We start from the raw sequence: 11,330 nt of genomic DNA, 5'->3' as shown, positions 1-11,330 counted from the left end.
TCATTTGGGCATGGAACTTGTAGTAAAGCAAGGTGTAGGAGCTCATTACACCTGTGTGCATTTTTTCCCTCTTTTCTGTTCTTTTACACCACAAATTGTTCAATCTTCAGGTCAAACTCAAGCAAATTTGAGCGTGGGAAGGAAAGCAGACTTCAGAAATTCCTTTAAAACCCTTTAGATTACGTGGTATGAGTGAAAATGGAGAAGAGAGATGCAAATCCTGAGGAAGCCTTTGCTTTAATGCTCTGCAGAGCAGTGTTTGTGGAGAACACTGTCATTTGTTAATGTCCCTGTGACATGATCCAACTTTGTATTTAAGATGTATTTTTCCTCCTTCAGCTTTCCAGGGTGGTTTTGTTTGGCTTTTTTTTCTTTCCCCAAACAGTTAAGATTGTTTAAAATCCCGGATCTCTGATGAAACCAGATCTGCCTTCGATACACATTAATCATGGCTGGATTATGGGGTTGGAGTAGCCACTGGAATTTCTTTCTGGTGAAACTGGAAGTGACCTTTGTTTCTTCTTGTTCTCTGGGTCAGTCTCAAGCTTAACTGGACATCTACAAAGGCTGCAGCTGCTAACAGAGACCACAAAGGTGACTGAGGGGTGAAGAGCAACGTCCCCCGCTCTCGTGCCTTGCTCCTGTTGCTGCTGCTGTACTGTTGGCTGTGGATGTCTTGCTGATCTCCTTCCTCCTGGTAAGCATAGGTCTGGGCAGAGTGGGAAAGGCACAAAACTGCAGAAAATTACAATGCCAAGCACTTGAAAAGAGGGAAAATCCTCATCTAATAGGAAAATCCTGTGGTACAGTGTGCTGAGAAATCTGTCTTGGGACATAAAGAAGGCAGAGGAGCTGTTGTAAATAAACCCTTCAGCCTGGAACGTGCAAGCAAACCTGCATGGGGAAATTCTTGTGCCCTTACGAAGTCAAGGCAAAGTCTATGAGGCTTCATTCTGACCTGGGGCACGCCCCTTTGGATCAAGGTGGAGGACTGGGGCCATCCTAATTCCTAGTCAGTAAAAACAAATAGCTCTAGCAACAGAGGAGAAGCATGAAAACAAAGTTACTATCAACACTCTGCCTTTTTGAAATCCCTTCCAAATTCTCCAAGGATAAGATCAATGCGAGCAAAAACAATAACAGCTCTGTGTGGAAAGAAGGTGAAAAGGCAGCTCCCTCAGCAGCACACACCCAAGAAATGGGCTCTGCTTTGCTTTCTTGGAGCTGACATGAGCCTGGCACAATTCAGTAGCACCCCAGAGCATCAGCCAGGTATTTTTTTAACTTTACGGGCTCTGTAATGAAAGCAGCGGTCGGCACCCCCTGTGCCAGAGCACTCCAAACCTGCCCGCGATGGAATGTGCTGATAAAGAGAAATATTTCCTTGTGGACTTTGTTTGAGACATAAATTTAAATATTGCTAATTTCCAGTATCAGCCTCAGCAAGAGATTCAACCCTTGGTGATCCATCTGTAAATGGTGGCAGCTCTTTCTAGCCTTGAATGTTTAATTAGACAACAGATTTCATGACTTTGTCTCCCAGTCTCTTGTTTCTCCTAAGTGGACCAGTGTTTTCTCTGAAAGCACAATAAAACAGCCAACAATCTATTTGTTACAACAAGACATGGCAGCCTAGAGTGTTAGGTGTATGAAAATGTAAGGTTTTGATGTGATTGCTGTGTAACAAACTAGCAGAACTCAGCTCAGTTCTGAAACGTTCACCTTGAGAATGAAATTAACTTTTTAAGTAAGAGCAATATTTCTAGAATAATCTGATGGTTTAAAAGTCAACATTTTGCTGCCTTTTATAAGGCAAATTTAAAATTGGGCATGTGGATAAATATGAGTGACCAAGATGATTGAATAGTTGGAGACTAACTTACAATATCTTCAGGAAAACTCCTTAAAAAGAGAAGGTAAAAAAAATAAACTACATTCATAATTGCAATTTCTTTCCACAACTGTATCTCTGAGAGGAAATAGTTATATCTCAAAGCTTACAAGAATAATCTCTTTAGCATCTGAAAAGGCACTTGGACATTATCTGTACCAAGACTGAATCACCTCTAACTGTTTTACTAAGTATAACCAAAAGTATAACAGACTGTAAGACAGCTTGTTCAGTAATAAACATTCACATGTGAAAGAAGAACAGAGCTTTGAGTCACTGTTTAGCTTTCTTCCCCATGATCTCAAATTAAACCCATGAACAGCTATCCCTACAAGGGCCTTGCTTCCATGCTTTGAATCCTGACATGCCCTGTGCTGGTCATGCAGGAACAGACACTGATGCAGGATACAAGCCCCTCTGTCTCTCACATCAGCCACCAAATTTGTTTGTGTCAACCAATGTCTTACAGTGCTGTCTATGCTAACAGGAGGGGGAAAACCCAAAACAAAACCAAAGCCCAAGACCCCCTGAAGACTGGGAAAAAATATAATTAATCCAGAATTATGATGTTGTATTTGGCTTATCAGATTGATTCAAGTGGTGGAGGCTGCTAGAGCATGTGCATATTTTGACTACCTTTTATCCAGGGTCTCTGCTTATGACCACTGTCACCCTGATTCTTTCATTTGGAAGGAAACTTCAGATATCCTGGGTGGGCAGGTTCACATCCCCTCTGAGCTGTCTGAATACAACAGCTGGCTTGTGCTAGGCCTGAGGAACTGAAACTGTCTGCATTGTCCATTCTCACGTCTGGAAGCCCTTGAGATACGAAAATCCGCAGGCACTTTCAGAACAGCTCCAGGATTTCACATCTTGTCTGGCCCTTTTATGTCTGATTGTGCTTAATGTTTTTAAACTTTATAAAAGGCTCTCTACCATTGCATGCCACCCCCAAAAGTCATGCATATGCTTTTGAAGAAGTTCAAGGGAGCCTTTAGTCTGCTTTGCTGAGACCCCATCTGGAGGACTCCATTCAGCTCAGGGGATCCCAGAGCAGGAAGGAAATCAACCTGCTGGGGCTGGCTCAGAGAAGACTGTGAAGATGATCAGACTGCAGCACCTCCCCTGTGAGGACAGGCTGAGAGCTAGGAGTATTCAGCCTGAAGAAAAAAAGGCTCCAGGGAAACTTTTTGCAGCTTTTCAGTACTTAAAGGGGGCTTATAAGAAAGGTGGGGACAAATGTTTTAGCAGGGCCTGTTGCAATAGGACAAGAGGTAATGGTTTTAAACAAAAAGAAGGTTGATTTAGATTAGATATAAGGAAGAAATTTTTTAGAGTGAGGGTAGTGAGGCACTTGCACTGGTTGCCCAGAGAGGTGGTGGATGCCTAATTCCCAGAAACATTCAAAGTCAGGTTTGCTAGGACTCTGAGCAACTTGGTCTAGTTGAAGATGTCCCTGCTCGTTACAGGGGGATTAGACTACACAGCCTTTAAAAGTCCCTTCCAACCCAAACTATTCAAGGATTTTTAGTTTTTAATGGATTATCAAATGCAATGTAAAGAGACAGTGTGGCTGATAGCAGCATAGTAGGTAACACAGAAAAAGCTGTGTCTGAACAACACACAATTGAGTGCCATTAGCACTGTCTGTGTACTGATAAGAGCATCTCCAGAGCTATTTTCACAAAGGCAGTTCTTAAACACTTCCTTTTATGTATTTAGGCTTGTGTGAGTCACATTTTGTGCTCAGTTAAACTTTCTCCTCATTGCTCAACATCTGGGATAATGACAGTGCCTGCTTCTTTACATAGATATCTCAAGATCTTCATCTGGAGATCTCGAGTCACTTGATAGGTGGGCGAATTAAGGCATTAGAGGTGAAGCCATATGCCCAAAATCATCACTTAGAAGGCCAAAGGCAAAGCTGGAAGAGGCACCCAGTCCTGGCTTCTGTTTGCCAGACAAGGGAGACTGAGTTCGGATAATATTTCTTTTAAAAGTTTTTGCTGTGATTGGTAAAATTCGAAGAAGAGGGGGTTTAAAATAAAAACTGCATATTTCTATTGCCAAAACATGTATGGATAGCACAGAATCATAGGGATGTGTACCTGCTGCAATCATCATCACTATCCCAAATAACCAGCATGAAAACCAAGTAGCCTTCTGGGATAAATGTTTTAATTCTCTAACAATTGTGTAGCTCAGGCTCCATTGCATCATTTGGAGGAATAATTTGTTCTCATGTTCTCAAGTTTCATTTCATATTGTCTTTACTAGAAAAAAAAAAAAACAAACAACAAAAAACAACCAAACCTGTATTCCCCTGGTTAATGGAAAGAATTTAAACAGATTTTCAATTCATTAGGATGTTGTGTACCAAGGTCATTGATCAGAGACAAGCTTTGCTACACCAGAGTCTTGAACCTGGTATCACACTGCACTTTCATATTTGCACATTTGTGACCTTTTTATGATCAAAAAGTGGCTATCAAGTGCCAGAAGGATGTATTCAGGTGGATGTCCTAGGCTGTACAGGCCATGCTTTTGGGGAGAAGCAGCACATGTGTGTATATTATTGAAACAAAGGCTGTTCATGTGTGAAGCACACTGCTCACAACCAGAGGCAGCCCAGGGTGTCCAAATCACACAGCTGGGAAAGGATGGCTGTGTCTACTGGCTTTTCATGTTGGCCATGAAGACTTAGGTACTGTGTTGCAGTGTAGAAGTAACCCAGGCTGAAGCAGAGGTGTGGATACAGCTTCTCCAGTGTGACAATAGTTGTCACTGGGATGCTCACAGTGGAGGCTGAGAACTTGGGCTTCAACAGCCTCAGTGAGGGAAGGGTCCTGGCTCCTGGCTGAGTACTCCAAATGCTTTGAGTTATTTTGAGTAGCACCTGCAGGCATCTTCTTTTAGGAAAAAAGGCTCCAGCTTTGGCATCTGGAATGAAGAGATGCATCTGTTTTGTAGCCTGGTTTAGAGAGAAGAGACATGAGGTGCTGTTTCCTCCCTCATACCTGCCATGCTTGGTGTTTTTTAAGTGGTAGCAGGCAACTTCCCACTCATAATGCAAAATTGGATTGTTTTGTTTAACTGTTGTGGTATGGCTCTTATCTCTGTGTGCTAGGTAAGATGTTTAGCTATCAACTTTGGACTTGGCCAAGTCCTCAAAGCTGCACATTGTTGCCTCTGGAGTTCCTACATCCATCTCTGCATAAAGTGCTTCCACTTTATTTAGTGCTTCCACAGACATGAACTGATTCTGATGGCTCATGGTCCTTTTCATTGCCCACATCCTTCACTTGGGTTATTTTGGGAGTCCTCAGATAGGATAAATCTTTATGCTGATGTATGCAGGCTAAACATGAAAGGCTGCTCTGGGGGTGAGCTGCAGTATTTCAGGATGATTTCTGCATGTGACTATGGGTCCATGAACTGATCAGCAGGTCCCCCCCACTGGTGGGGTGACTCCCATGAAGATATTCTGGCTGGGAGCATCAGTTGTAGTAGCAGGGAAATGAAAATTAGTCTGGGCAAAAGAGCAATTAATTTGTTCAATTCCTCCCCCTTCCCCCCCTCTCCCCCCCCCCAGCTTTGTAGTACCCATAAGCACAGACCTTGCATAAGTGGATTGCATTTCACACCTAATGTGCATAATTATATCTTGCAAACAGTTTATTAATGGATCTATAATCACAGAGTAGCTTGTACATACATAATGCTGGTGTTTGATTATACTGCAGCTGCCATAGATCAATGGATACACAGGAGTCTGGCTTATTAGTGTCTCACACGTGTGGAGTCTAGAGAACAATATAACACCAGTGCCATGCAGTTGCTCATCAAATGCTGCTACCTAGGGGAAAGCAGAGGCTTTAAAGATGTGGCAAAGAAGGGTTATAGAAAGAACAGTACCTAACAGGACTTGGAACTTGAAGAAAGCTCCCTTTCTCAAAAACATTCCATCCGTAAATCCTTCAGTGATGTTCTGTCTCAATTATCAATGCACTGTAAACATGCTAGATCTTATTTTGGAAAGGGATCTGTTCTGAGAATTCAGAGAGCAGCATGCCTACAAGCTTGACCATTTCTGTTTTCTGGAGGTGACTCACCCAGAGACTGATGAACAGCTTAAGTTCTTGTGAGTCAACAAACCAGGGATCTGCAGACTGAGTTAAGCCTACTAAAATCTGAGCAGCCTGAACCAGGGTGAAATGGTTTGTGGAGATATCACCAAGATGCCTTTGGGAAGCAGTTGCATTTGGTTATGCACAAGGAAAAAGGTTCTAGCTTGTTTTGGTGTGTTGTGCTACAAGCAAATAAAAAAGTTTGGTGAGCTGCAGAATTCCCATGAGATTGCATCCCATCTCTCACACGTTAACCTCAGCTTTCCTCTCATGTCCCCCAGCTACCACCTGCAAAGCTGCCTCTGATCTGTGTTGACTCTCTGGCTGGTGGCCAGCGACTCTGGCCAAACAGGGTAAATAACTGCAAATTATGCTCTAGACTTTCTTGCAGCAAAGACATTATTACTTTGTGTGCCTCTCCTCCATCTAGTTAGGAAGAAAAAAAATAAGAACTTCACTGTCTTTAAGACTCTAATTGTCTTGTTAAATGCTGGGGGCTGAGAGAGGTATAGAAAGGAAGAACTGCTGCGATTTTATAGCTTTTCCTGATGAGAAAACATGTCTAAAATAATTGTTTTCTTTATATGAACATGAAATAATTGGTTCCCTTTGCTAAGAAGGTATTCATTATTCAGAGCAAAAGCTCTTAGCTAGCTTAGTGTAGAGAAACTGGATAAATTCAGAAGAATAATATGATCCTGTGTCACTGTGCTCTATCTCACCCCTTCCTGCTATCCTGTTTCTGCATCAACTAACTGAGGTAACAAGCATGGGCAGTGTCTGATCTCTTACAGACTTTCTGATAATATTGACTCACTTTATTTAAAAGAAAAACTTTGGAAAGATGAAAACTGTAGGATGACAAATGTTAAACAAAGAGCTGCATGGGGGAAAGCAGTCAAACTTGATATTGTTTCCAAAGTCTTGAAAAATATATGCCAAGGTCAAAACACAAAACTTGCTAGGTGATTACATCTCCTGTTTCTTATTTTAGGGCTTTACAACCACTCATCTTGCTTTTGACCTTGGTAATTTTTTTTTTCTTTTGCAAACTGTTGTTTGGGAAAAGGCACAGTCAGTTTCAGGGCTGAGGAGGTAGAACTGGATAGTGAAAGATTATTGGAGGTCAAGAGAGCAGATTTCTACCTTATGAACTTGGCAGCTCTCCTGCAGGCCTACGCTCCTGGTATTGATCTTGCTGTAAGATGAATAGTGATATGGATTTTTTTTAAAATGTCTTATTTTGGGACCTTTTAAATGTGGCTGACATTCACGAAAATTTCACTTAAGGGTTGATATTAATCTAAATGAATCAAGACAATACACAATATTTTATGTTTTCAAGCTCGGTGTATTTTCTTTTCAGACTGAAAAAGCCCTTTTAAAGCAGTTCTTTTAATGCTTTTAACTTCTGGATTTACTTATATATTTGCAATACATACCAAAAATCAGAAGAAACAGTTTAAACAGTTGTCTGCACTTTTCCTATTGTTCAGAAAAGTATTAAGTTTCTCATAGCATATCTTCTACATTTAGAAGAAAAGTCCAAAGTTTTTTTCTGTGAAGTCTGTATACAAAAAACTAAGGGTTACAGTTACTTCACTCATTTTTTTATTATTTTGCTCATACTTGATTCAAATTATGTCTTCTGGCTCACCTTAGCATTGCTGGCTTTGATTTGCATGACTATGTGCAAAGTTAAGGTTATAATTCTGAGAGGTTAGAAAACCTCGTTTCTTTATCAGAAGATCTAATATGCTCTAATATTTTAATGTTGGCAATAGGTATCATAATATGCTTTTTGGCTCATGCTGCCATCCTTATGATGCTCCAGAGCTGCTAAAAACCTGGGGGACTTGGTGTAGGGAAAAAAAAAATCCCAGAATATTGAGTTGGAAGGGACCCACAAGGAACATAGAATCCAACTCTTACAACTGCACAGGACATCCCCAAGAGACACTATGTGCCTGAGAGCATTGTCCAAACGCTTCTTGAGCTCTGTAAGGTTTGGTGCTGTGATCACTTTCTTGGGCAGCCTGTTCCATTGCCCAGCCACCCTGTGGGTGAAGAACCTTTTTCTGAAATCCAACCTAAACCTCCCCTGACACAACTTCAGGCCATTTCCTTGGGTCCTGTCATTAATTGCCAGAGACAACACATAGGTGTCTGCCCCTCTACTTCCCCTCATGATGAAGTCGTAGACAGCAATGAAGAATCGAGGTATAAAGTAGGTATGTATGAAAAAACAGATTTAGAGGCAGGTGATGTATGTCCTGCAGTGCTCTCGGATTGAATTAGCTCCTGTAAAATGTGTGCTCATGAAGAATCAAGAGTTCAGGCTGCTATGTTTCTAGCCTGAAAGTGAACTTTTCAAGCGCTGCTGCAGCGCAGCGCTGGGTTTTGGTTTTGCTCTAGACTGACACCACGACTTCAAAGACACCGAGCCACATCCTGAGGTGGTGATGGTTGCTCTTGCTCCCCTCGGGAACGGGTCCCCGCCCCGGGCAGTGCGGCTGGGCGGGCGGAGGGACTGAGCGATGGACGCGCCGCGTGTGGGGCGGCAGCCGGACAGCGGGGCGGCTCCTGTCGGCGGCGGGCCCTGCGACCACCCCTGGGCTCCTCCAGCCTTCACGCTGGCCTCGGGGATGGAGCCAGACGAGGAGGTGCGAGGCCAGCGCTGTCCCTTCCGACCTGCCCCATCCTCACCGCCACCCTCGAGGCGGGGGGACGCGGCGCGGCCACCGCCTGCTCCCCACCCGTGCGGGCCGGCGGAGCAGGTGCTGTGAGGGGAGCGCTCCCCATCGCCACCGGGGCGCGGGGGGCGGCCGCTCCGTGCCCGCCGCAGTGCTGGGGCTGCTCCCCTCGCAGCGGGGAGGCGGAAAGCGACGAGCCGCGGTGACAGGGAGAGCGGTGACGGGGGAGCGAGCGCAGCGGCCCCGCTGCGGGCGAGCCAGCGCCCGGCCGAGGGACGCTGAGGGGCTCTGAGTCACCCCTCGCCCGCTTCCCGCCTGGCGCGGCGCATGCGCGGCGGCGGCGGCGGAGTTGTGAATGGCGCGGCTGTTCGGGCCGAGTTTACGAGCCGGGAGGAAGTCGGAGGGGAGGGAGCGGGCTGGGGGCGGGAGCGGGCGGCGGCGGCAGCGGCAGCATCGAGCTCCGGCGGCGGCTGCGGCTGCTCTGCGTGCGCCGCGGGAGGAGGAGGGACGGGAGGAGGGAAGGGGGGGCGCCGCCGGCGGGGGCTAACAAAGGGCGAGGCGAGCGCTGGGGCTGGGACAGCGCGGGGCGGGCGGGAGGGAGGGAGGGAAGGAAGGAGGGCAGCCGGCGGCGGCGGCCCCACCACCATGCCGCGGGTTGTCCCCGACCAGCGGAGCAAGTTCGAGAACGAGGAGTTCTTCAGGAAGCTGAGCCGCGAGTGCGAGGTAAGGCGGCGGTGGCGGCGGGGCTCCCCCTTCTCTCCCTCCCTCCCTCCCTCCGCCCGCCGTGGGTAAAGTTTCCGCGGGCCGCGGAGGGGCCGGGGCAGCTCCGCACCTCCTCTCAGCTGCGGCGGGAGCCGAGCCGGCGGCGCGGGGAGGCGCAGTCAGTGCACTCCGCTGCCCCCTTATCGCCGGGATTGGCCCCTCCTGATTGCGCGCCCTGTTCCCCGCAGATTAAATACACCGGCTTCAGGGACCGGCCGCACGAGGAGAGGCAGGCCCGCTTCCAGAACGCCTGCCGCGACGGCCGCTCCGAGATCGTAAGTGGCGCCGCGCTTCCCTCGGTGCCCGCCGGCACCGGGCCGGGCCGCGCTCGGCTCGTCAAATAAAAGTTTGGGGGAAGCCGTCGGGGCAGCGAGCGCTGCGCGATGCCCAAGCCCGAAGGCTCGGGGCCGGGACGGTGCCTGGGGCCGGTCGGAGCCGTGCCGTGAAGGAGAGTTTTCCTGAAGGAGGGGAATGACATCGGCTGCCTTTCAAACGCCGAGGGAAAGGAGGTTTTGGTGGGCAGGCGGCGTTTCTGTCAGCCGTAGCAATAGCGCCTTTGCAGTCGGAGGTGTCGGCTCGCTCCCGAGCGGGGACAGCGGTTGTCCGGAGCGCCGGGGTGACAGGGAAGGAAGGAAAAGCCCCGGCAGTGGGAACGGGCTGCGCTCCTTCCCTGGGCACGTGCTGCAGCTACGAGCTGCTTGTTTCAATATTCAGCTTCTTTTCTTTTCTTCTCTTTTTTTTTTTTCTTTCCGGAAACAGTAGCTTTGAGAAATGAGTAACATTGTTCAGAAGGCGCTTGCTTAAAGTCCTGAGTGAGCTGTTTGATTTGTGTGTGTTTGTGAACTAAATCAAAGGCTTTTAAAATTAGGCTTTGAAACTTGCAACTTCAGCTCCGTTTTTCTCATTCATTAAGGTTAGTTACAGACTACTGTCGCCCTCTGAAATAAGAAGTGAGGTGAAGTGTGGCTCAGAGTAATCAAGAACTGACTATTTCCTGGTTTGAATTCTGCTCTAGGTTGCTTCTATAGAATTAATATTCAATAGCATTGTTAAGTTTGTAACCCTACAATTAAAATGCAGAAGTAACCTCTTTTTCATTTACAGTATGTAGTGAAAGATAAGGTAAAATAGAAAACAAACCCCACTTCCACCAAGTTTGCTTTTACGAACATTCTTTAATTTCACGTAGCATACATACTGCTAGTCAGTTCACAATGAAATTATTCTTATGCACATCCAAAAAATACTTGAATACCAGTTACTGTAACTGATCTTGTTCTTTTGCTTTTGTCAGTAAAAGAATACACACTCAAGAACACAGCTACCTTTTACTGAATAACTTTATTTTAGCTAAATCTAATCTCTGCTTGTTATCTCTTGTTTTAGAACCTGTAATATTATTTTACAAGAGGCCTCCTGTAGACAGGTTCTTAATTTGACTATTTTTTTGGTATTCATTTTTCTTTGTCCATGTTTGCTTCCTTTAAGAAAACACCAGGGAAACAATGGGTAGGTAAGGAAGACATAGTTTGCTAGCATTGGAAGTTCCTGTACAGGTGAAAGTGCATAATATACCCAAATCCCTGCCTAAAGAACAAAATGACCATGTAGCTTATAACTAGCTTTCTAATGCAGCCTGTGCAGTTATATAAATGGGAAATCATTGTAGTTCCACCTTTGTACTTCTGTGCCTGCTGCTGCCTTTTTTTGCCAGAACTTCATCCCTTGGAAGCAAGCAGTGATGCATGTTCTACATATTTTCACTCTACTTAATTATAAAACGGGCTCTATATTTCTTCATCTGAAACATCTGGTTTTGTTTTGTGAACAGGGCATGAGTAGTCAGGTTTATTTAGA

At 45.8% G+C, this 11,330-nt stretch overlaps 1 protein-coding gene across 2 annotated transcripts in view; it reads left to right on the top strand.

Moving 5' to 3' along the window:
* The first annotated feature begins 9,321 nt into the window (after nt 1-9,321).
* The window catches only part of CBFB (core-binding factor subunit beta), a 37,383-nt gene continuing 35,374 nt past the window's right edge, over nt 9,322-11,330 (top strand). For both annotated transcript variants that reach the window (XM_054640699.2, XM_054640700.2), the window contains exons 1-2: nt 9,322-9,434; nt 9,662-9,748. In XM_054640699.2, coding sequence (XP_054496674.1) covers nt 9,357-9,434; nt 9,662-9,748 — 165 coding nt within the window. In that variant the 5' untranslated portion in view covers nt 9,322-9,356. The remainder of the gene's footprint in view (nt 9,435-9,661; nt 9,749-11,330) is intronic.

This window comes from Agelaius phoeniceus, chromosome 12, assembly GCF_051311805.1.
Source record: "Agelaius phoeniceus isolate bAgePho1 chromosome 12, bAgePho1.hap1, whole genome shotgun sequence".
Classification (NCBI taxonomy): Eukaryota; Metazoa; Chordata; class Aves; order Passeriformes; family Icteridae; genus Agelaius; species Agelaius phoeniceus.
The sequence above is the reverse complement of the archived record's forward strand: the minus strand, read 5'-3'. Positions and strand labels throughout refer to the sequence as shown.